Raw genomic sequence first — 26,966 nt, 5'->3', positions numbered from 1 at the left:
ATCAGGAGAGGAAATGATTTTAGGTTCTGTGAAATTTTTGAAGTATGGCTAACTCAGGCTTTACATGGCAATTTGAAAATGCTGTAATAAGGGCAATTCATACCCTATTCAACTCTGCAAATATGTAAAGTTGCTGTTTGATTAAAATGTTAAGATGGCTAAGACTTTTGAAACTAAGTTAGCAGATTCACTCGTGCAGTGTTTTGCAATAAAATTCACAGGAAATGTTCTCCAGCTTATATATTTTACTTGGTTTAAAAGGTTGGCTTCAGCGCATGGCTCCATCCTGCTCAATTCTATTAATTTTCTCAAAAGAACTTTCCAAACGAACTTGTAACTTTAAAAAAAGGTGGCACATATGAAAACATTTTCATGATTAGAGATATTAACTCTATTGTATCTTTTATAGGGGTGTTTGTAGTCAGGTATTTTATGGCACCTGAATCAGTAAATTGTGTTTTCTTAATTGGGCCTCCTAAGAAATACATCAGGGCCCATCCTAGCCAAGCTAAAAACACACAGTACATAATTACCTTAACATTTAACAGAAAGAAGCATGCTGCATGTAGTCAAACCTCTGTAAGCACACGGAATAACAAACAGGGTATCTTTTCATCCCATTGTGCTCTTCCACAAAAGCACCAGCTCCAATCCCAGTCTTTTCAGACACACCCTGAATATACTTTAGCATAACTGATTCTGCAAGCAGTACCAGACTCCCCCAAATGGGCAACAAGAGTGTATGTGTGGAAAGTTAATTCATGAAGCACATTAAACACAAGGGAGAAGAAATTCTTAAAAGCAATCTTTAAGAACTCCAAATCTTCAATATATGGAGGAAGAAGGATATCTTACATACTTATGGGTAATTTATAGGCTTTATAAGTCACCACCTAACGATGCTGTTTCACATCCTTGTAGCTGTTGCGATAAGCTTCCTTCGACCTGCAAGGTTATTTTCTAAGGATTCCTGCCTCTAGGGCAGTTGCCACTTCACACTGCTGCAGCCTTTTCCCATAGGCAGTGCACAGTGTCATTTCAGAATATCTTTTATTTGTTGTTCTCCTAGACGTAAATTAAAAGGCCATCTGAAAAATATGTCTGCAGTGGTCCTTTGATATAGAAGGCCAGGTAATGTTGACAAGCCCAGTATCCTTTGTGTATGCTACAGCTGGTAGAACTGGCCAACATCTCGTTCAGTCACTGGTTATTCCCCCCACATTTTTCTTAATACAATGCTGCCATGAAGATAAACATCTACTGATGGGAATCCCTTATAAGACAGGGTGCTTAGCCATTCAGTGACAACTCTTACTGGTTCCTTGCTTCCCCCCCAACCTCCCCCACCATATTTCAGCCATTATACCTCAGCAAACTGAAACAATGCAGACTCCTCAGTTTGTCTTACAGCTCCTGGGACTCCAGGCTGTGATGTGCTTGAAGAGATCTGTCAGGGAAACAAATATGCTTGTATTACCCAACTCCTCAGTTTCAGTATCAAACTTCAACATGCTAAATTTCTGATCCATCATAGAGAAAGACTCCTGGTACCTAAGAGCATGCAAATGAGTCCCAGCACACCCATACAAGGAACAGTATCTGTTTTCCTGAAGACAAATAGATGGGTGATCCATGAAATGCTGATCTTGAATTATTTTTCACAAGGAAAATCTTTCCTAGGATTAACAGAACAGGCTAAAACTTTTTTGAAGGGTTTTTATTTGCCCGCTGATATGTCAAAACAGGGTTAGCAACAAAAACTTAACACTGCATTGTATTTCACAGGTCAGTGGAAGACCTAAGACAGCAGAATAGCGTTTCTGATAGAGCACAAATTGCCACTTAGCACAGAAGGTAAGTGTGGTCAGTGGTACAATACGTGCAAGTACTCTGAGATACCAGATCTATCCCAGACACTAAGGTAACTTAGTGTCAATTATTTTTGTTGCAAATGACACCTCTGATTAATGTCAGACCTTGGTACAAGCACCAATTATTTTGCCACTGACACACATACCTACCATGCATTGGTTAGGTGCAGCTTCACTACAGGCTGTTTAACATCCTTGAAAAGTAAGACTAGCTAATATGCATTTCTAATTACTGATCATCAGTGAGCTACTTCTAAACCGCATGTTTTAGCGGTGCAGATGAGCTTGTTTCCTGGCACCCATTGAAGTTCTTCTTCCACGGGTAAGGAAAAGTCAGCAGTCAGAAGCCCTTAGCAAGAGCATATCTTGCACCACACAACGCAATTCTGGCCTGCTACCACGTGGCCCTGTCACTTTCCTGCTTGGGCACTGTAAAATGAACTGAAACAATTAAGTGAGCTGGTATTTGTCTTACTCTTTTAAAGACTTAGCAGTGAAGTTCAAGCAATAGACCATTCTCAAGAGGAACTATACAAAGTATGACATTGCTCAGCAGCAATGACAGTAGAAGTATACAAAATAGAAGTATAGAAAAACTTCTGACAGCAGAAGTACACAAAAACATCTTAGAAATACTGGAAGATGGATGTTCAATTACCACCATAGAAGCATCATAAGTGACATTGCAAATAATGGATTTTAAGAAGATTCTAAGTATTGCTTTTCATTGCTGGCACACCAGGCATTTCCTCTTCCTAACAAGAAAAGCCAGCAGGCTGTTTAAGAGCCTAATTACACATTAACTACTTCACTCTGGCCACTACCTTTAATCAGAAATAAAGTATCAGTGCTCTAATTTATTTCTAATACATTTTGAAAGCCTCAGATCTTAAGTTGGAACCCAAGGTCTTCTGGGCTAATGTTAAAACAAACAAACAAAAAACAATACAAAACAGAAAACCTGGTGTATTCTGTGTGCTAGGATTGCAATGTATCTGCTCCCTAAGTGATAATGTTTAGGGAGGAGTATGAAGGTGCACACAGCAATGAGTATTAAAGACACAGGAGTCAGATTCACAGCTGGTATGAAAACAGGTAGTAAAAAGAAGCCCCTGCTATGACAGAATTTCCTTCCATGTGCACATACTCAGTGCTCCGTACAATCAACACTTATACACCTAAATATTTATGTGTCACTTGATTATGACCATTTCAAAAGTTGTAAGGATACCAACAATGCTTACAAAGGACCAGAATTCCTTGCAACCTCATTCTTGTGTTATTTATGTCAATGAAATCCATTAAAATTTGGATGAAATAGTGTATACATTAAATAAGCAAACCAACCACCACAATTGCACTTCTAGCAATAACTGTAAACATGTTGACAAAAATATTGTACATAGCAAAGCTAAAGCATAGTTGCATAGAGCTATTTGGTGCTTATAGAAGAAAATTTTGAAAATTCCAGAACTACAGTTATTTTTGATGGAGTCAACAACTAAAGCAGCCACAACAGATAAAGGAAATAATGTAACATCCAAATACACGTTAAAATTTTAGTTAGTAAGACTCTAGTTTAAAACTAAGTGCAGGAATGACACATCTCTAAATTACTGCTTAAACCACAGCTCCATTATTGCACTTAGGGCTTCCATCACGTTCCTAAACGCACTCTCCTGCACTTCAAGCCTGACCTATCTACCTTATAAACGAGCCAGTACCATAAACCCAAAAAAAGGGAACAAATAAAAGCATGAATTTTAGTTCAAGATTTTTCATTTCTCTTTCAGTTGAACATTAGATGCTTCTCGAAAAGGAAACACTGGGGAAGACAACCCTTTTTAAAGAAACTCACCTCTGCGAACTGAAACAACGATGACTTCTGACAGGCTTCTGTAGAATTAGTTGCATCAGACTGGCAAGTACTCGAGGAAACCTGAAACAAGGAGGGTGCAGAGTAAGACCTCAAAGGTGCTTCTTTCCAGCTAAGAACAACAGTGAACAAAACGAAATACCAGGTACCAGTAACAAGAAGCAGTGTTTAAGAGAAGAAGGGCAATCTAATGTTTCAGTCCTGACAGGTTAAATCAAATTTAGAGGTGAAAACATAGTTTAGCATCCATTTTAACGCTTTTGAAAATCACCTAAGAAGCAGCACAAAAATACCAGGTTTTTTTTTTTTTCTTTTCTAATTCCAAACTTTGCAAAATAGTTTTATGCAACAGAATACTAAACTGATGATACTGGGCTACACACACAAATACCTTGTATTGGTGATGTTATCAACACTGCTATATCTGTAATTTGTACTAAAGAAAATTACTTAAAAGCTAAAAAAAATTTTTCTGAAGACACTGAGAGTTGCTAAGTGACAGAAATACTTATTAGAAAAATAATCCCCAATCACCTAACAGCATGAAAATAAGTAGTTAAGGGTATGGCAAGCCTAAAATTGCTTAAATAATGTACCTAAACATCCATTTACACAAGCTTATGAGAAGCAGTGCAAGAAGGAGTCATAACTTCTGAAATCAAAATACAAAGAAATGACTGTTCAGAAACAAGTCTTATTCAAATTAACACAGAGTTTAGCCATACTATTCTTATTAGCCAAAAATGCATTAATCAAGCATTATTCTATAAAGGAATTGTATCAAATCGGATACATTCATTAAATGCCACATCTGAATGTAAAAGATTTATATGTGTAACTCCTAGAAGCACGAGGTACTGTTAGTATAAAACAAGGTATGTAACATGCCTTATAGGAAACAGCAGAAAGGCAGGAGGCTTTGTGGGATTTTAGGAAAAGTAACAAGACAGAAAATTTTCCCTAACAAACTTTAATTTTTTCATGAAATTTCAGTTTATTTAAAACATTTTGATGGAAATGTGATCTTTCTCTAATTCACTACCAAAACAAGTATGTCAATAGCATTTCTTAGTGAATGCACACATGAGATTTAGCTAGCAACTGCATCTGTTGCCCGTAAGCACAAAGCACCACAGAATAAGCAGGCCTACAGCACATGCAGTTTCTACTGCTGCTCCTGCAGCTGTTTGTCCGAGATGCTTCAGCACCGCAATAGCACCAGTGGCATTTTGTCTCAGGAATCTGCTACCCACACTCCCCTGAAAACTCTAAATCCAAGTGCAGCAACCCACAGGCCAAAGGGAACTATACCACTCGACAATTTGCGTATGTACAGTCGAACTTGTTTCCTTCCTGCTGTAAAACCAAGCAGTAACAGTGTCTCCTATGATCTATGCTTCCATTGTATTTATTAAACACCAAGGAGGACGTTTTATCAGTGTACTGTGAGAGTACACCAACCCAAGGGCTTACAAAGAATGTATTTTTAATGTCTGTCTTCTGCTTTTCCAATGCTTTGTGTTACTGTTTATACTGATGTAATGTTTATTACTGCTTTTCTCATGTTTCTGTATGACCTGTTTAAGATGTCTGTGCAGCAGCAGTGGTGTGGATTGTACCAGGGATGCATACCAATCTTGCTGCTGTGAGTGATCCATCTCTGAAGGTCTAAGTCTCTGCATGGGTGTGAAATATGTAAGGATGCTGCTTGCATGCCTGAGCGCTCATTTGGTTATTTCAGGCCACTTTGCTGGTGGGATTCTCCCAGGAATAAGCAAATTTGGGATTCAATTCCCCATATAACTTAAATTTTCTGCAGTCTGACCAGCAGCCTTACGTAGCTTAGCTTGCGGTGTCTATTGAAGCAGTTTGTTCACAAGTAAAGCCTAATCAATAGGCTGTATGAAAAGGCACTACTTTGCTTCAGAGAAGTGATGTGAACGAGGAAGCCATGTGAAACCTCTCCACTCCCCGAGGCAGGGCCACGCGTGCCTGAACTCTGCCCACCTGCCGTAACGGAGACCGTGGCTTCGCAGCTTCCACCGCCCGCCGAGGGGCACGTCCATGCCAACGTGTCAACACGTGCCCCAGCTGGCACAGCACAGACCAGCTCCAAGTCAGGAGCCGCTGACCCGTGCCACCCAGGAGCACCGTGCTGGAGTGGAGGAGCTCCCCCGAGGGGGGCTGCTGCAGCTCAGCCCCCTGAAACACCAGCACCGTAGGGCACTGGCCCCCCAGTCGGGTGGGTGCAGAGAGGGAGGACGAGCCTCTGTGCTGCCCCCGAGGCCACGTGCTGGGTTGGGCACAGCTCGGTCACCCTTGCGGCGCAGGAACCGCACGCTGTGGGAGGTGCGAAGCTCAGTTTCCTACAGCTTTGTGTGTAAAGGCCAGATTGCTGGTGCCCAGTAACTCGAAGGCGATTTTATGGTTAGAACAACCATACTTTTCCTATCAGTTTCCATTATTTTTTAAAAAGTTAATGCTGTTGCCTTTGCTTGACAGAAGCACTAATTTGAGCTTGTTTCTTCTACCCTGCTGCTCCCCACACACTCCTGACTGGTGGGAAGTTTGTTATCTCCAAGATTTCTAACCTCTGCCAGGCCAAACCTGATCAAAGTGTTAAAATAATTACCCGAGACAATGGATGCACAGATATTGCCATTGCGTACGTTTCACTTCCTGCTGTAATAAAACATCCTCAACATCTCGTTTCTTCTCCTTCCTCCTCCTAGTTTACCCTGAGCTGCACTGAGAGATTTTTCACTTCTGATTTACACCCCGGGCAATACCACCTTTTGCAGACCTGGCACTGCATGCAACATAACCTTTTGTTCTCAAAGGGATAGAAACCACAAGGACACCGCCTCCGTAGCCTCCCTTTGCCGGCAGGTTACCGTAACCTGCTCTGACGTGGATCACACCGAGGGAAGGCGAAGGACAGCCCCTGGCTCAACCTTCCACACTGACCGATGCGAGGTGTTAACGCCGTCCTGATGTGCAGGGAAGAGGCAAGGGGGAAAACTGGTAGGAGAGCCAGGTTTTGGACTACGTGACAAATTCCAGTATTTCTGGGCAGTAACCTACAGACAGGCCACTAGGTGCTGCTGTAAGGCAAGCAAAGGGCCTCACAGGCAAGTAAGGGAGACATGCAGCGACGGAGGTGAGCGGGCAAGCAAGGAGAGCTCCTTACTCAGCTTCAGCCTTTCTGCTAATAAACCTGCTGCGAGGACCAGGCTTTGCCTAGCACAGCGGTAGCTAGAGCAGACCCGTCTGGTGTTTCTGCACGGGTGTTCAACAAAATATGCTCATATACACACCAGTGTGGCGTAACTGATGAGCGGACCCAAAACCCAGGTGGAAACTCACTGTGTATCCAAGTCCTTTGTTTACTGCTGGTAAGGTCTGTAGCTTCTCCTGCCTATCTGCTTAGTAACTCCAGCTGCTGCTTGGAAATCAATCCTGTATTGACACTAAATTCTGTTACCAGTAGAAAAACACTCTCGTCTATTGAAAAAAATTACAAAAATAGGAACATAACCGGTGACATGCAGAGAGAGCAACTGAAGCCTCAATGCATTTTTGTAAATATCGCTGTTGTGCCTCTTCCCAACCTGCTGCTGCCTGTTCTGTTACCCAGTATCTGGGCTTCTGACAACCTGGACGTTAAACTCCTGCCTTGAAAAGGCCCTATATATCCATTTAACATACACTTGACAAAAAAATCAGAGGGTGTTGAATACATTTATGTGGGATTAACAGACCTCTAAGTATCATTTCCCTCATCTTCTCCCAAGTTCTGAGCAAACTATGCCAGTGCTGCCCTCCTTTCTATTAACGTTTTTTAAGGTGATAACAGTATTTAAGACCTACGCTTACAAGGCCACCCAAGTCTGCATAATCATACACATGCACAAGCAGTCAAACTGCATGTTGACAGATAATCATGTCTGGCAGTCCCCCAGTTTAAGAACCATATATATGCACATGTATCTTACATGCACACACACACGCCTTAATGATAATGAAGACTACATGATGTAACTTAGAGCATTCTTTTTAAAATGACACTGCATCTGTCCTTTTTTTAAAAAAAAATAGAAGTGCCAGGGGTTTGGATATACAACATATATTTATAGACATACATGCATGAAAAACAATACCTATATTTTCCATAGTTAAGCAACTTCTGTACCTCTTCACTGCCAAAACCTCAGCAGTCACCTCAGTACACCTAATTCTCCCCCATGTCAATACCAACTCTTAACACAACACAACTAACCCTCCTCCACTGAAGAGGAAAGCAGCTTACCAATTCTACAATGAATTCTTGAGCTTCTTACTGAGCCTGTCCTACCACCTCCCAGCATGTTTTGCTAACCTCCTGGTTTGAGCATGAAACTGTTTTCAAGTATAAGTGTGGAAATCCAACCACAGGTTGTCCCACAGGCATGCAAAGATGAACATCTTATGTCTTCTCTGTCCACATGCCCAAGGATGGGAAGCCACAAGTGCTGTTCAGTTACCCAAGTCTAAACAGGTTTAGGATCTTTACTGCATTTGGGGAACACAAGATATTTGCTCCATATCTAATCACCACGGAAACACTGAATCAAAAGGAAACAAAGGAAAATGGAAGACACACCACAGCTGCCACATGAAGAAACTGAGGAAGTTTTCCTGTGCACAGAAACACAGCTGGAGACTAAATTCCTGCTGACATGCAGTTAGGATGACTAAACATTGTCCATTTGGGTCCCTTTGAGAATACCAAGCACCCAGATTGTTCTGGAGGACGCATTTTATATAGGGGACCCTCTGAAAGAACCAGAGATGTGCATTTTTGTTCCCTGGGAAAGTGCTCTGACACCTGCTCCTCAGACAGTGTACGTCAATTAAAGTATGGTAACTCATTAGTAAGTACAAGGTAACTTCTGGCCCATTGTGATTTTAACTGCCAACAAATCCCTCAACTAATTTTGTTCAGGCTGTATTTATGACAGTTATTTTGCTCTACATTTTGGGGGAAAGCAGATTACACAGCTTGCCTCTTTGATGCGGAGGGCCAGGTTTCAAAAGAAGACTACAGGCTGAAAAAAGCACAGCATAATATAGTGTATACATAAAGTAAATATTACATCACAAGCCATATTGCATGCTTCTATCAGAAAAAAATGGGTTTATGTAGGTGCATGGGAAATGTCCTTTTGCTCAAAAAAAAAGTCCCAATCAAAAAAAAGCTCATATACTAAAACAATCACAAAACATCCCTTTTGAATTGTCTCTAAATCCACATGTAGATTTTTCTTCCTTCACTGCCATCTGAAATCGTACTAATTGAGGCACTTTTCATATAAAATCAAGAAAGCTCAACTCACAAGGTCACAGCAAAGACCCTTCTTAATGGAACTGATTATCTGTGACAATACACCTTCCCTCTCATTTAAACATAACAGCATAGTAAAAACAGTTTTTAAACTCCAAGCTGAAAGACTCAAAGTTTGCAAACTACAGGACATTCTAATATAGCAGAAAATAATCAATTTCTTTGCATTTCTCTGCCAACTTTACCCTAGGTGTTTCTCATTTTTCACGCTGCAGCACAGAAAGCCAGTACCCACATCTGCACGAAGACTTCCACTTCTCAAACTGGTGTGCAAAGCACTGAGGAGCCTTGGGAGTACAGGAGCAATTAATCTCAAATGTACTACACGTTTTGCATTTGGGGGTATCACATATAGATAGTTAATTATTGCTGTTCTTTTCAGGCTAGAGATTTATGGCAGTGACTACCTATTTTACCCACCATACAAACCACCTTTTGAATAACTTTCAAAGCTGGCCCAAAAAACAGGTCATAAATAATAACCAGTCTAAAGAAAGACCAGAGGTCTCTGCACTACTGGAGATATGCAGGAACGCTTTTCTTTACTAGACTCCTTCATAAAACTACAATGTTTGTGATGGCAACTGAACTACAAATTTCTTTTTAGACATAAAGACTTAGTGAATAGGAGCAGACTGCAATACTTTGATTACCTGTTAGCACTTGCAAGGTTTCAGAATGCATATACAATGACACTGACTGTATGGAAATTACCAGGTATTTATTTTGCTATTAGTGCCAAGGCCACAGTTCTGTGAGGCATTGCACAAGCACATGAAATCCTTGCCCAGAAGACCTTGCAAACCACCTCTTTGTTAACACAGTCACTGTATGTCAACCCTTCTGCCTAAGACAATATCCTCTCATGGGGCAGACTTCCCTGGTCTTATCAAATATTCATTCAGCAAAGTTAACACTGATCCGATATAAAAACTGGACCCAACCTCTACGTTCACAGTTGGGATAGAAGACTCGTATCACAGGGCTCACAGCCACTGTCCCACCTGAGGTTACTCAAGATGTATCTTACATTCATTTCCCACTGGTCAAATATTCCTCTTCAGAGCTCTCTTTAAACTGAGGGCTTGTGGTAAGAGAGAGAGGAGAGTTCCTTACCTCTTGTGCAGTCAGGGCATGTTCCCCTGCTAGCAGCAGCATACTCAGGCCTCCCATTTGTGTAGGGTCTGTTAAAAGAGTAAAACCAAGTTTTAAGTTTATTCATTTGCTTGTTTAAAGAACCTACCATTTGCAGTGTTAAACCCCCAGAAGACTACTTGTCACAGACACTCCGAGCAAGCTGCCATAAAAGGCAGTTCAGGAGAATCACAAATAACCATTTCTGTACCCTCTGGGAGAGGCTTTCAAAGCTGTTTGAAGGATTTAATTGGATTTGTGTGCTTAACACCACATTGCGTGAATTTACAATTTTACTGCCAAAGGTTTTATGTACTACAGAGATGGATATCTTTAAAACAGGAACTGTAATGATCTCATACATAAATATACACAAAGATGCTCTAATATCACACATGCTTATCACTCAATGAATGCTCCTACCGAGGGAGTGGTTCCCTTCCTTAGCCAATGAACAAGTAAAAGGATGGAACAAAATGACATGATCAAGCTCTGAAGCAAAACTTCTATTTTTCATTTAGCTTTAATTTAGATTTGCATTTAGTGGTGAAAAGTGCCAGCCTGACAGCACTGAAGCATGAAGATGCACTTGATCCTCTGCCAAAACAGCTCAAGCTCTGGCCAGGCAAGCTGCCCGCCGACTTGTTGCCCTACCAATACAATATATAATTGAGGAAAGTAAAATGGAGATATATATGTTCTTTCTCCAAGTATTTGATGCTCCAGGCTTCCCGCACCTCAGGAGCTCGGAAAACGACAATAAGAAGTGAAGGCAATGAACACTGACACTGCTTTACTCATGGAGTGGCTTTTCCATGCAGAACAGTGGTTGCTCTTCATCATTATGAAGACTAAATGTCTGATTTTTGGGGGACTGCCTCGGAAGCAATGCAGGGGCCTGATTTTAACTGAGTGTTACGTAGAGAGAGGGAGCCAGTCTGTGGCCCAAATGTCTCGCACAACAGCCACAATGTGAGAGAAAGGGAAACATTATCCTTGCTGTATTGCTGAGACACCAACTACAGTAATGATGGACACCAACGATAAGTAACTTTCCCCAGGTTTCACTAAGCATGCACTCAACGTTTTCCAATTTCCTTTCACTGAACTGTACGAAAACTCTCACTACAAGAATAAATTACATGTGCCCAGAATGGTTCCCTGGAATGGAAGCCAATGGGCCTCAGCCATTTGGTTGCATTTTATTATGCCAAATTTGGATGCGGAACAGTTGCAACCAAAATGCCCACTGGGAAATCCCCTGTCAAGTTTTTTCAATACTCTCTTAAAACAGCAGTAAATAGAAGCAGAGGAAAGCTATGTGAATAAACCAGGCCCATCCACTATCTCAAGGATAGTGGCTCATTATCTTAAAAACACAGCCTAAATAGTATCTGGCTTCCAACCCAATGTACAACTGGAACTAATTTTTTCCTTTACCATAATAAACACATATATTTGGTTGTTTTTTTTTTATAAAAAAAACTTTTAAAGAGAAAAGGGAACAAAAGATATTAAGTTTCCACAAAGAGACAAGGCACTATCAGAGTTGTAGGATCTAGTAACAAGAAGTGGTTGAAGAAATGGTGATAGAAAATGGGAAGGGCCAGCAAGTACCGAAGCACAATTTGTAAGTGAAGCAATCCTGTCAGAAGAGCACTTTTTGCCATCAAAAGACTTGATCAGAAACCGTTCAGTCCTTCAAACGAGGACGTCAGAACAATTAAGAAGTGACAAGTGAACATATATCTTGAAAGATAATGCCTGAGCAGGCAGCTAATTTGGAGGAAGGAGAGATGGGAAGAGATCTCCAGGCCCAAAGTTACTGAGCTCCATATTAAACAATAAGGGCTTGGCTGGTTGCTTTCTACTTTATTCCCATTGGAAGGCTGTTGCAGAACCCAAATCTTCTAAGCATTAAGAACTTCCTTCTAGTTTTCACTTAAACTTACTCAGGGGCAGGTGGTACACATTTTTTCTGGTGCCTACATATTTAAGATTAAATAACTGTTCTCCCTAAATGGTATTTCCCTCTTCTGTGTTTACAGGAATCATCCTATTCTTCTTGTTTTCCTAGCCTAAGCAAATCAGACCTCCTGATGTCATCAAGCATGTCCATCTCCCACGGTCCCAGCCATCCCTGTAGCTCTCCTCTCCAGTTATTCCAGGTGGAGTTCATCTTTCTTGTATGTGAAGAAGCAGGAGGGCAACCACGTCAGATGAGCTGCACTCTGTCCAATGGCATTAACTCTTCTCTACAGTTCCTGAAAACACTTTGCCTGACACACTGCAGTACAGCACTTTCTTATGCCCACATCACACTGATGGCTCCCAGGTACTCTCTTGTGCTTCACTTTAGTCATCTGTGGGTGTGCTTCCCCCTCCTCAGTTTTGGCCAACTGGAGAACACCCAGTTTATGGCTCTAAAATTCTCCCCCTCTTCTAAGTATCTTCTTGGTGGTCTCAGCTTTCTGCCCTTCAAATAAGTAGCTTATTGTAACAGGACAAGGATAGGACTTCTTTTTCCCCAAGTAAGCAAATACTTAAACTGTTTATTTAAATATAAAAATTAAGAGAAAAAAAAAGACAGCTAAGTGGAAAGTGGAAGTTTAATTTGGTGCTTGAACTACTTGAACACTTATGCTGCAGCTGTAGCAGAGGGCTGGTGCTTAGACGTCTGATCATGATAAAAAAAAATTCCTTCCACTAAGGTTTCAAATTACAAAATAATTTCATCTAAGGGAAGGCAAAAATGTACATATGCAAACACTGCCATATGTTTATAGTGCCTTCTCAGCACAACAATGTTTCTCTTATGGCACTAAGAACTTACCGGTATGAAGAATTAAGAATTTAAAGTGCTATTTTGAAGCGATTTTTACAGTTAAATCAACAGTAGTGAGAAAACAGCACACACATTTGACTTGCAGAATGGGAGGCAATTCGTGACTTTCTCAACAGCTTTTAATACTGATGAAACTTAAAACCATCTCACTATTTGGGAATGACATACTTTGTTAGTGCTGGTCTGGTTAGATACTCAGCAGGCTAGCTTGTTCATCATTGCAATTTTTCAGTTAAAGAACAAACTGAGGAAGAACTAAGCAGAAAAAAGGACAGCAGGTATGAGCTTCAACTAACTTTTACCTGGGTGCAGAATCAAGCTTTTTTGTAAAAACCAAAACTTGCGTCTCTGTCAGGATGTTGCCTGCTCTAGGAAGTGTCATTTCTTCTACCCTTTGCTTCACTAAAAGGCTTTTTGGCTCAGATGGTTTTCTTCTGATGCAGAAATGTTAAAGTATTGGGAATCTTGCACATTTGTATAACAAAGCTATTGTTCACTTAGCTCCGTAGTTGTGAGGGTAGGTTCTGCAATGGCCACATTCACCTGCAAACAGGAGTTGTCTTTGCCCCATGCCCTACAACAGATCACAGCTAAGCCATGTCATGAGAAAAACATGCTCAATTACAGCTTCCAGGCTGGATGAGCAACGACACCACTAGTGGGTCTGCAGGTCAGAAGCCCAATGCTGGTGCCACACCTCAGGTTCTTGACACAACAATAGGTCAACATGAGAGACTTGAAAGTGGGGTGGTTATTGTTGGAATACCAAAAATAAAGGAGAGATATGGCCTGTGTGTGACTTAAAGAACAGAAGATCTTACTCTCAATATATTACATTTTCCAAAATGAAATGTAGTATGTAAAAAGCAATCAAGACAGGATTAACAACTACCAACAAGTAAAACAGACTTCCTGGAATGATCCTGGAATCATATAATACTTATTCTAAGGAAGCTATCTGCCTTGAAGATGTAAGACAGTCAGTGGCATTTCAAAGGTAAAAGCATTTCTGAGGTGGTTGAGTTGGTATACAGCCTGGATTTTAAAAGAGGTTGTCCTGGATAGACGAGTCAGAGTTGAATTGAACTGTCACATGAAGTCAAGGAGAGGAGAATGCAACAACATGTATTTAGCATGAACTGGTATACAGTTGACAAAACAGTAATCCATTTGGCATGACAGACTTGTCATGATTTGGACGCTGTTAATATCTGTCAGAAGCTGTTGTTATTTTATGAGCTATTGTTATACTCAAGAAATAGCCAGCCTTCACTGGCATGAGGACTGGAGCAAGACCCCTAGGAATTACTATGCTGATTGACTCAAGTCTGCAGTAAAAAAAAATAAATAAAAAAATTAAATCACATGTAGCACTGTCCTGGTTTGAGTGAATGGTGGGGGGTTTTGGTAGCAGGGGAGGGGGCTACAGTGGTGGCCCCTGTGAGAAGCTTCTCAAAGCTCCCCTGGCTCCAAGTCGGACCGACCTTTGCACCAAGGCCGGGCCAATCAGCCGTGCTTCAATAACGTATTTAAGAAGGGGAACCTGGGAGGAGTGGTGGGAGTTGTGAGGAGAAGTTGTGAGGAGAACATCTGTGCAAACACCGCGGTCAGTGGAAGAAAGGAGAAGGGGGGAGCTGTGCCAGAGCAGAGACTCCCTGTACCCCGTGGTGAGACGGCAGGGCCACCCCAACCCTGCCGCCCGTGGGGGTCTGCGGTGGAGCAGATGCTGATTTGTGGCCTGTGTGGGGACCCACGCTGGGACAGGTGACTGCACCAAAGCAGGCCAGGACCCTGTGGGAAGAAGCCCCTGCTGTTCTAGTTCGGCACTGGGAGGACTGCAACAGGCGGGGGTGACCCACACACCCGTGGGAGTGACTCATGTTGGAGTTGGTTTGTGGAGGGCTGTCCTGTGAGAGGGGAGCTGTGCTGGAACAGGGGAGGAATGCCAGAAATTCCTCCCCTGAGGTGGAAGAAGCAGCAGGACTGACTGCACCCCCCATTACCTGCCCATTGCACCGCTGAGGCGTAGGAGGTAAAGATATCGGGAGCAAAGCTGAGCCTGGGAAGAAGGGAGGGAAGGGGGAAGGTGTTTTCAAGATGTGGTAACACTTCTCACAGTCCTACCGTTAAGTGTCCTTGTTGTTAGTGTATTAAATTTATGTTCTTTTTTACTTCCCCTAACAAGTCTGTCCTTTTCCTGTGACCATAATGGATGGATCATCCTTCCTTGTCCTTATCTATATTCCTGAGACTTTTGCTTTACTTTCTCCTCCTCAGCACTGGTGGGGGGGGGGAAGGAGTGAGCGCCTGCGTGGTGCTCAGTTGCCCTCTCTGAGCTCAAACCACAACAAGCACAAAAGGGCCTTCTTCAGAAATGAATAGCTCTATAGATGAAACAACGGATTAGATTAGTTTCTAATTAATTCTTAAGTTCTCTGTTCTGACAGGTGTTGATTCAAGATCTCTCCGTACTCAGAAACTCTACATCTGAAGAGCCCTGCAGGAGCGGTGGGTGATGGCAGACAGGTAGACTAAGACCTATTACTTGTTCTTTGTGTTAAGTCAAGAAACCTTCAAGGAGCATAGAAGTTAGTCCTCTGACAGTAAAAGCAGAACGGGATGAAAGGGCTAGCAATTTTTAGAACTGGTCTCCCATATAACTATATAGTGTGAAAAACTTTATTTTGATCACATTTCACAGTCCCTTCATAGCCAGAAGAAATGTCATTACAGGAATTTTCATACCACTATACTAGCAAAAGGTGTACGTGACTTTTTGCCCCTTTTTATCCTTTTACACTTGTTCCATAAAACCGTTTTCCACTCTCCAACTCATGATCTCTCTAAGCAAAAAAAGTCCTATCTGCCACACACTTGTCAAACTCCACAGGATACAACAAAGTTCCAAATATTTCAGTATTTATAAAATTAGAAACTTTAAACTGCAAAAAAAGAAAAAAAAAAGAAAGAAAAAAGGATGGTGGGGAGAAAATTATTTTCTACCTTGACTGTTAGGTTCTTAAGCTGACAGTATTTAACATTAACGTCTCTGTATTTCAAGGTCATGATTACAACAGTTCTGCTATTTGTGGATACCAGTGAGAGATTATCTGCCTTTCACCAGTTCAGGTGCTCCACCTACGCTTGTTTACAGATTTGATTTTTGTAAAAAAAAAAAAAAAAAAAAAAGTTTAAAAAGTTAGAATCTGCCCCTCCAAGGTATAACGGGCAAAAGAGCATATTTTAAGTGAAATTAAATTACACTTCTCTTGATCTAAATGCAAAAAGTTAGCTCTACCAACATTCATCCACAAGAACGTGAACACCTCCAACTTCATAGACACCCATAAATTACTTTTGTAAACAGCAAATTAGTAAACATAGTACAACAGTCTGTGGAAGAGCAAAAGAATGCACACAATCAGCATTTTCCTTTTTGACTAGAAAATGGAAGTCTCTACCAGCAGATAAGCCAGAATTAAAAATTAATCAAATCTGGACCCCAAACGGAGCATGGGCTATGATGCCACAGATTTGGACTGGACTCCTGAAAGTAATCATGCACTACGGGAGTTTTAGGAAGCTGCTATGCAGAGGTTTAACTAGAGTCTTGGCAACTTGAGACACGAAAGGTATTTGCACTACTTACCAAAACTGTTATCACATCCTCAAACAAAACGAGGACGCTATGTCTGAGTAACATGGATGGAAATCTCACCTGCCATCCCGAAGTTAAGCTGTGGCATTTCTTCACTTTTACTCCCTTTCCTCGGGCTTGGTATGTCTTTTGTGGAGTCGGATGCAAAGGCCCATAGTTTTTTCCTATTTGTGACAGTGGATGTTTGCGTTTTCACAGGTTTGTTCGTTGTGGGGCACCACTTATATCCTGGATTTGCCTTCATAAATGCATCTTTGTACTAGAAAAGAAAAGGAAAGTTACCAGTCATACCAGTCATGACATTATACTATCCACAGGGCAATAGAGTGCACTGCGTGTAAGAGGATTTAATACAGTAAATAATCCTTAAATCTTGATTTTTTAACAGTTTAATCACATGCTTAGAGTCTGACCGCCAACACAATTTTAATAAGAAGAAATATTAAGATAAGTAGAGCTGTATTTAAAAAAGTGGGTTTTCTCTTTCCTCTCCTGAGCGTTTACCACCCAGAGCAGGCTGAAGTTCTGAGCCTGCAAACTGCTCCCCAGTGCTTGTATGCTTGATCTCTGAGAAACAAAGCTATTTGAATTTTTTTGCAGGTACAATCTTTGTTTATGTTCTAGTTTGAATGAAATTAAAACATACATTTATCAAGAAATACAGCATAACGCTCCTTACCTTGCACTCATTTTTCTCTAATAGTCTGTATTTTAGAACATTTGACTGTATGCTTTCCCAAACCAGGCACCAAAACCAGACTACTACCAGTATCACCTCATTTTCAGTAACTTCTGATATATCATCCCAGCGTTCCTTCCAAAACGTACCACGCTGCATGGCTGTATAAAATAAACTGGGACCTTTTAAAACTTTCTTTAGCCTTGAGCACACAGCACACATCTCAGTTGTTTGCTATCTTCTTGGTATGAGGCTGCAAAAGGAATGAAGCCAGACTACACATAGGGGGTGAGGGAAAAGGTCTGGATTCTACACAGTTTGGGGGGTAGGGGGAAGGATGGGGACCTAATTTTATTCACAAAATGCAACAACGTTTTCCAAGTATCTTGCTGACCAGACCAAAACAAGATTTTTGAATGTTAACAGCAATAAAAAGAGCACATTTCAGTATTTTAGATGTGTTGCTACGCAAAGTGGAAGCAGGCGGATCAGTGGAACATGCCACACATTCCAGCTGCAAATATTTGCCTAACAAATGATAGGGGCCCACAGCACTGGCTGCTGTGGGAGCCTACCCAGTAAGTACCAGTGCTCACCGCAGGGAGAAGGAACCCAGTATCTCCTTGTGCACTAGGTAGCTCTCGATGGCGGCAAACAATCAAAAGAGCGGTTTTATCCTGAAGTACATGGCAGGGCAGCTGCAGGAAGTTTTCTTCCGTGATTACACATGTTCCCACCCACCCAGCTGTCATCAGTCCCAGTTCCGGCACAGAGAAGCACCTATGTTTCATGCACATGCCTGCACGGAAACACACGCAGAAAGGAAAAAAAAGTCCCTTGGGTATCACATACAGAAATAGCACCAAAAACCTTGTCCTCCAACTGAGCCACTGCAGTGTTTTCCCAGATCAATAAACAGCATGCCTTTCGTGGCAGGACCACCATTGCATGTGTATCTCTTACTTTCATTTCCATCTTAACCTATCAGCCAGCATTTGCTATCTCCAGACTGTAGCAAGGATAAAAACCTTCCAGTTTACAAGCAGCACAGCACCGTGTGAACCCGCTGTGTGAAGTCCTGTATTTATAGAAATGGCTATAAATAATAAAAATCTGCAGGGACCGCTGACCCACATACAGGCTGTATCTTCTGAATTAGATCTGCAAACTAAGGACTGCGACACCTCTCACCTCGCCCCTTTTCCCCTTCCCTCAGTTTCGTTTGGGAGCTCTGTACACCACAAAAATAGCCTGGTGGAGGGAAGGGAAGGGGAGGGGGTAAGGGAGGAGGCGGAAAGGAAATACACAGCAAAGCAGCTTTGCCTTCCATTGTTAAAGCCACAGCCCACTCACAAATCATGTTTCCAGCCTGCAGAGTGAAAAGCCCAGAATCGCTAGCAACAAGGTATGTAAGTTCTGCAGATCAGCATTGTTGCTCTGAGTAACTGAATTATCCTACGGAGTAATTTGACAAGCTGACAGGCTGCCCATCAAATGAGAACCAGAACACACGCCATTTGTGTGACAAGGCAGCGGTAAGCTTTTAATCAGTTTCCAACAAGAGCAATGCAAGTGAGCTGGTGTATTAATGGATTTTTTTCCTCTGCAAAGCCAAGAAGTGAACATTAACTTCACTCTCTGAAAGGGAGGGAGCAAACTGAGGGAGGACAACTTTCACAGTCTCACACAGCCCCTTTCACAGTTTTAACACTCAAGATAAACAAAAATGTAAGAAGTTAAACAATGGCCAAGAAGTAGTTTTATAAAATGCATATGGGGGGCCTAATCCAAATCTCAGAAGGATTTCATTTTTGTGACTAGTAGACCAAGGACCAAAATGAAGTGATAGATTCTGCTTGCCAAGTCATGAGAAGTACTTAAATGAGCTCACAGCAATGCAAAAATGTCAAAGGCAACAGCAGAGTTTACTGTTTTCCTCCATTCGACCAACTGCACAGTAAACCAGCTTAACACAGACAACCTAAGGACATCTCCAAAGTTGCTTTAAAAAAAAAAAAAAAGTCAGCCCTTAACCTGGAATGCAAAGACAATGCCTTGGTTCCCACACGAATGGCAGGGAGAGCCTGGCGGGGTCATGTCCTGAAGTTCCAGGTAAGATAAAAAAGCATAGGGTATGTTTGTGGGATAAGTCTGAGGTATCATTTCTGTTTTGTGAAAGCCTGGGGAAGGATGTGTTACACAGTGGGACCAGTGCCACCAGAGCTGAGGTTAAAGAAAGCGCTGTGCTTCAGTGCAACTCCCTGAGTTGGTTTCATCACCAAATAAAAAAAGATTTGCTTTCCCCAGTGTGGTGGGCACAGGAGCTCTCAAGTGGATTCCAGCTACACCTCAGCATAGCAGTTAGCACGTGCTTAACGTTAAAGGTATTCTTAAATCCCATCAACTGGCTATCAAATGTCACATGAATCCTAGAGATCTAAGCAAAAAAAGAAAATCCCCCGAAAATCCTACACTCCTTTTTCACTCCTGAAGGACGCAGGGTTCGCATTACACGTTACAGTCCATATGTCACCCAGTGAACTTGCCAGACTCCAGCCAGCAAGCCAGAACATTTGTCCCCTCCTACCCCGAGGCGGCTGCCAAAGCAGCAGCATCACAAGGACAGGACCTCCCAGTCGTGCTGATTGTACCTGCGAAACCACTGGCCAAGCATTCACCGGGAGATGTGTTCAGCTCTGCTACTGAACAGCAGCAGCCTGGATTTACCAGGCTGGTCCCTACAGGAAACAATCCCAACTGCCTGGATCTTGCCAATGCAAGGATGTATTTAAAAATGAAGTGTTTTCTAGCAAGGGAAAGGCGGCTTGAGCAATAATAATCTCACTGGGTATTTTCAACGGCAGCTGAATATTCCCAGTAAGCCCTGTAAGAGTTAACAGAAGAACACTACCCCTATTATTGCAGTAACTAAAAATGCTGGAACATATTTATGAGTGGCCAGAATTCATTTTTTCCCTCAGTGAAGGGAAATGCTAGCAAATGGCAGGGATGCTTGTGGTTCCACTTGGGAGTATTTATCAGCTACTCAGCTTATACTCTAGATAATAAAACTTTCAAAGTTAAATCTAGGAAGTCTGCAGGATACAAATAGAAAGGCTGCTCCTAAAGAACACACCAGCAGAAGCTGACACCAAGGTCTGCAGGTAAAGCATGAGGTCTCCAGGGCAGGTGTTGCTCCAAGCGACCATAAACCACAAGACTGAAAATTGAGGGAGCATGGGGCCAGTTTTTCTAGCTAATTAAAGCATTCCCAAGGTGCAGACAGGTACATAATGGAATTTTCCAAAAGTGCCGTAATGAACTATAGACCTGATTATCCTCTCGGTGGGAATTAGGGATAGATGTCCAACCCACTAGGAGACTTCTCTTAATTCCACTTGTGAAAAAGTTTGGGTGCCTCACTATCTTCCAAAACCCTAGATCTTGCATATAGCTAGACATATGTAAGTAAATATACAAATGTCTTGATTTGCACACTGCTGAGATAGCATCACTGTTGGTACTAAGCAGGTAAGAAACTGAAAACTTCTTGCTCAATGCTTGATCTAAGCTAACTGGCTTTGTAAGCTATGGCTTCAAGTAGTAAAAACATTCTCAAGACTAAAACAGGGGTTGTAGCCACTGCAGTAGGGACCACTTCTGTCAGGCCCATTCGTATCTCTGGAAGAGCATTTCAGATACTCTGGGTACACAAGATATGTTGTGGGGGCAGTGGATATGACACAAGAGATGTGTGCCCTGCCAGGGCAGTGGCTAGAGGCTATGAAGTGAAAATCGGAAGTCAAAGGGCTCTGAAAAGCTACATTTAAGTAACAGAAGCTCATCCACTGTATTTTAAACCCCAGTGAACTTATACATATAGCTACTCAAACAGAAGATTATTGGTACAATAGTAATTTCATGTCCTTCCAAAGGCATTCACATTCTTGACTTTTAAATTGAGCTCTCCTAAGGAAAAAGAAAAATACCGATAAACGGTTCACACTGGAGTTGACATTAACATCTTTTAGACAGTCTCAGTGGCAAGCCTAACTACAGAAGTGAATGTTAAAACAAAACAAGCAATCCACACACACAGAATAGGGCTGTTGGTGAAGAAGGCCCAAATATATTCAGTAGCACATTATAGCTGCTCATTATTGTTGTAATATACACCTGTTTAAAGAATAAAAATTATATGCTATCTCTCTTTGCACATTCTTGGAACTAGTTGTAATGATGTAAACTACTTAGATTTATTGTTTCGCTTTGACGTTGAATAAGCAATTTGTTCTTCACGCCAAGAAAAATAAATAAATCACTACAGGAACAATGACTTCTACAACAATATGATTAGTAGTTTCAGATCTGTCACTTTATACAGAAGTTCTGCAATTATTTTCCTTTTTAATGAATGAATTTCCTTCAGCAAGACAAAAGGCTGAGAAATACAGTCACATCAGGTTTGCTTCTTCCAAAGAATTATTTCTTTTCATCTTTCCTTCCTCTGTATCTGTACTGGATCTCCTAATCGCCCTTTTCCCACACATTTCAAGAAGCTTCGCTAATTTGTAAGTGGGAATGCAGAACAAACCAGGAATGGTTGGACAAAGCTGAGACTCAAGTATTTCAACACCATGTCACAGATGGGAACTACAGAGGTGCTATAGACCCTGCTTCTAAAAGGACCTGCCATGCAGAACACTTCATTTTTTTTCTGGGGACCTTTCCAAGCTCACACGAACTACTGAACAGCCAGACCTTACATACATGTGCTAACAGTAACAGACAACTTCGGGTGACAGGGCCGGTATGGATAATAGTTTCCCCAATGATTTCACAGCTATCTGTACTTCTTGTAGTGACGTAAAGATACTTTGTGAAATATGGGGATAAATCTCTTTTCCTTGCTCCCAGCTGAAGGACTCTATGTATTGCTCTCCAATTTGGGTACTGGACTCTGCCTCACCAAAGGTTGCTCTACCAGAAACTGGTACACAGGGAGAGTACTTCGTGAAACACTAATAATTTTTAGGTTCTTTCGCATCAAAGGTAAAAAGGGACTACATTTGTTGACTATATTTTTGTTTGGTCCACCTGTATTATAATAGCAATCTGTATTATCAATAGCAAATGCATAGCTTGAGCTAAGTGTCACTAGTGGCTGACACTGAACTGTGTTACTGTTTTCAGTGACCACAATCCACACATTATCCACATCTTAATGCTGGTACTGCAGGAATTATCAGGTAGTACCTATCACAGAATGCACATATTTGTACCAATGACTACTAGAGCCAGGTCAGTTTGTGTACACAGACCAATTTCTTTTCATTCTGGTCCAAAGGACCAAGAGAATCAAAGAAAGAACAGCAGCTGCTCTGGGCACCATAATCCCACTGGGGAAGCTGAGGATCTCAGGGAAGAGAAAGACCCCACAGAAAACATTTAGTACACAGAGAAACAGACAACAGAGAAATATGTAATGAACTCCCTTTACATCCACCATTCAGACAGAACATACCTCCTTGGCCATGTCAGTGTATTTCTGCTTTTCTTTTGGATCTAGAACAGCCCACCAATCTGCCAAGATCTTGGTTGCGCCACGATTATCGAGGCGAGGATGTTCTTTTCGCACGAGCGAGCGATGGCGTTTGCAGAACAAGAGAAATGCATTCATTGGTCGGCGAGCTCGTTGCTCTGAGGACTCGTCATCTTCGGTTTCATCAGCATCCTGCTCTAAACCATCAGCGCCAAGGAGTGGCACCTAGCAGAACCGAAAGGGAAGGGGTGCAAACTCAGTTTTCCACGCTTCTCATGGAGACTAAGAGTCTGTGTATGCTGCGTGTGAACGAGGGAGACGCACACGGATACACACAGCTGTCTCCAAAAGCCATCCCTTCCATCCAGAAGACCCAGAGTTCTACACCAAACCTCCTCACCTGACAGTCCAAGGTTCAGTCATGCTCTCTGCAAGACAAACTAACTTGCAAATGGACTAGATTTCTAAGCCAAGGACCATTCTCTAGTAACAGTCCTAAAGAGGCTGGAGGGAGGACATCCTTCCTAGCCCCCTCCTACAACCTAGAAGTCATCTCAGTGGGATGAGGCAAGCAGAGCTACCTTGGACCTCAATCACGTGTATGTGAAACTACAGAACGCACAGGAAGGTAAGTGCATAGGTAACAGCTGTTTGCCCATCTCCTGCCACATATTACTCAGCCTGTGAGCTGTGTTGCAGCACAGCCACTGCACAGCTGCCCAGTCAGAGACAGAGGGCAAATCTCAACAGAATACACCGCCAAAAGATGCCCTCTCCGCTTACAGGCCAGTGTATCATTCCTAGAAGGGATGGACCACAGAAGACTGGTTCTGACTGAATGAAACAAATTACTGCATGAGACAGAAAAACATCTCCTACCTAACTGCAATACTGCTAATTTTATACCACATTGTGGAAGTGACCTGTGAGGTCAACAGAAAGCACTGTCAAGAGTATCAGGCTCCTCCTTGCTGCTCCTTATCCTTGTCAAGGTCACTCTTCCTTATCAGTATGTGTCTCAAGGCAGTCTCCTCACAGCACTGACCTGTCCCTCCCTGCCTTAGGAAGGCATCAAGGAGATGCAGATATCAACGTTATCCACATGATGGAACATCACGTCTCCATAACACATTCCCACTTCTTGTTACAGAGGATGAGTCTAACTGTGTATTTGTGAGGTGCCACATTGGGGTCCTTATGAAAAAAGGGTGAGGCCAGGATCACTGAACAATAACAAAATACCAAGCATCAAACCAGAGACAGATTATTCCACCTGTGCTCTCAATATTCTGGAGGATAAGTTGAATTTCACATGCGAAGACAGTAAAAATTGTTGACAACTTTTTCCTTCTTTTTCCCTTTTAATCTTTGTATTTTTGTTCAGTCTTAAAAAAGAAAAAACTATTAGCTTGGTATGTCATCAGAGCCACCAGAAGCAGGTATCACACACAGGCTAACTTCATGCCTAAAATAAACAATTAAAATCACCATGTCAAAACCCCACCTTGAGCAATCAAGATCGAGACGTGCAACACGTTATTAATCCAATTAAAACTCTTACAGTCTAACTCTAAAAAAGAGAGTTTTGTCCAAGATTTTAGAAGCATGACTGACAATTCGCTTTTTTGTGCTATCTGCTACTTGCCTTTATGGCCTTACGGGCACAGCAACACTTCTTTTTATTGGCTGTGTTTGTTCACAAGAGAACACAGCTAGGGAGAATCTGACCTACCATTAACTTTCTATGGTCAAAGCATCCAATGAAGTCTACCTTATCAATATCTTCCTCCTCTTCTTCTTCCTCCTCCTCTTCAGAGAAGTCAAGGAGTTTCTTGGCAAGCAGGGGATGCCACTGAAGACACTTTCTTTTTGGTCGCTTCCCAGTTCCTTCTCCTTCTGTCGAATGATCCTTATTCCTACTACTGCCTTTCATTACTGTGACCTGTCATGCAAAAACAGGCATAGGTTCACAACAAACCCTCAGGCATAAATGACCATCATATAGATACTTAAACAAACCAGTGGCAAATATATGGGGCACTAATACTCAGAAGTTTTTGGCAAAATATTAGAGATTTATTCCAATTACGAACAACAGCATGGATATATCTTTTCCAATCTTAACATTTCCACTTAATGCCCAGATTAACTAGCAACATACAACTTTAGAGCACGAAGCAAGGACACTAGCCAGTCCAGCTCTCGAATGTGCTCTTGTCTGAAGGATAGCAGAAGAGCCCTCACACTTCACTAGTCAAGCGAGTGAGAGACTTCACAACTCTCCCACACCTGTGTCCACTGTAGTTTTTCGTATTTTGCTACTGAAAATGTCAGGATATCCCTCTTTTTAGCAGTGGAACATATCGCCAGCCATTCATCTGTTAATCACACACTTATATATAGCAATGTTGATGCAGAAACCCACGACACTATGAGCTAGGATTTTCCAAGTGCCATTAAAAGGTGCAGTAGGGAAATGTGAATCCCTGCCTAAAAGAAGTGAATTTTAATAGACGAATTTGAAGCAAACAACCAGAAATAATTACTGACACTTCCAAAGTACTCATCAAGAAGAGCTCCCACACAGTAAACATAATAAACCATCTGCTGAACCAAGTGCACACAGAAAGTAAATCGTATTTATTTACACATCTATCTTGTGTACTTATCCAAAAAATACCTCAAAACTACCTCTCAGTAAAAATACATGCTTAACACACGCTAACTACCAATTTAAGGGATGGCTTAATAGGTTTGCTACCCCACTAAGGGGCAAATAAATATACAAATAAATAAAACCAGCACATCATATCTGAGTACTGAATCCCACAGCAAGCAAGTGCTGCCCACAGAGCCTGGTCCCTCGTAGCCTTCTGTTTACACTACATAATGTCAATGACAATCCTGACAGGAAGGTGGCTGGTCTTCCAAGAAAACAACACAAACATCAAAGGCAAACTGAATCCGGAGAGTGGTTAGCCACTTAGATCTTTATGAAGCCAACAAAAATTGTCCAAGTCTCACAAAAGAAGCTGGGTTAAGTCCTGGTCCCACAGGCAAGGACAAGAAGCTCTGTTGTTGACTCTCAGAGGGCATGAAAAAAGGTTGAGCCTTATCACCACAAGGCCGCATTGCATTTTAGGATGCTGCTTTCTGGAAGATGCCTGCTAGAGCACTAATATTTCAGCCTACAGTGGCAGAAGGGAAAGCTGCGACACCTGTACTTACACCAGTTGCCTGAGCCCTGGTGCCACCGTTGGGGCAAATGCCTCACCAGAACCATCTCACACAGCAGCTACAGCCCGGCCACGCTCCTATGCATCCCACCCATTTAGCGATCACTAATTCTGGTTTTGCCTGATCTCTTCCGTGTGTGTTTCTTGATGGATAACTCACTAGCATTTTGGCAATATGCCCTCGTGTGCACCAGAAAGGTGGATAAGCAGTTGCTTCCCCTGCAGACTCCAACAGCACAGAAAGCTGAAGGACCTTCAAAACACTGCTTGCTGGAGGAAACACTGAATCCTGAAGGAAGCAGGTTCAGAAATTTTAACCTATGTTTAAAAATGGCATATTTCCAGATGTGTATTAGATTTTGTTAGCTCCACCCCACTCATTAGCAGTACCTGGCTCCCACCAGTTAAGGATGCCCTGTAACTTCACAGCAGCTTGCCATTAAGCTCCACACTTTGCTGTCCCCATCATGCTGCTCCTACCTGGAACACATTTAAACTTTGATTTCACGGCACTCACACCTCTGTTCATTTTCTGTAACCAAGTCCAGTCTTTTCTGCAAGTATTCTATGGCATGCAAACACACACTATTTCACCTAAATCTTTGTCTGAGACTTGCAAATGGGATCCAAATACACAAAACCAAACAACTTTGGCTTTGAAAGAACAGTGAAGTGTGGAAAATCAAGCTGCAATCCAGTATCATGAAATGCAAGTTTGAAATTGTTTCTATCCCACTGTGAC

The 26,966-nt window shown here is 41.9% G+C and overlaps 1 protein-coding gene across 22 annotated transcripts in view; it reads right to left on the bottom strand.

The window, feature by feature from the left end:
- Positions 1 to 26,966, bottom strand: part of BBX (BBX high mobility group box domain containing) — a 149,880-nt gene that overhangs the window by 39,883 nt on the left and 83,031 nt on the right. For 19 of the 22 annotated variants that reach the window (XM_074856239.1, XM_074856296.1, XM_074856223.1 and 16 more), the window contains 6 exons: positions 24,760 to 24,930; positions 22,971 to 23,213; positions 16,828 to 17,026; positions 10,247 to 10,314; positions 3,730 to 3,810; positions 1,367 to 1,447 (listed from right to left, as the gene is read on the bottom strand). In XM_074856239.1, the coding sequence (XP_074712340.1) occupies positions 1,367 to 1,447; positions 3,730 to 3,810; positions 10,247 to 10,314; positions 16,828 to 17,026; positions 22,971 to 23,213; positions 24,760 to 24,930 (843 nt within the window). The remainder of the gene's footprint in view (positions 1 to 1,366; positions 1,448 to 3,729; positions 3,811 to 10,246; positions 10,315 to 16,827; positions 17,027 to 22,970; positions 23,214 to 24,759; positions 24,931 to 26,966) is intronic. The other 3 variants (XM_074856375.1, XM_074856366.1, XM_074856349.1) reach the window with 2 other exon arrangements.

This window comes from Strix uralensis, chromosome 2 (assembly GCF_047716275.1).
Source record: "Strix uralensis isolate ZFMK-TIS-50842 chromosome 2, bStrUra1, whole genome shotgun sequence".
NCBI lineage: Eukaryota > Metazoa > Chordata > Aves > Strigiformes > Strigidae > Strix > Strix uralensis.
This window is presented reverse-complemented; position numbering and strand designations above follow the sequence as displayed.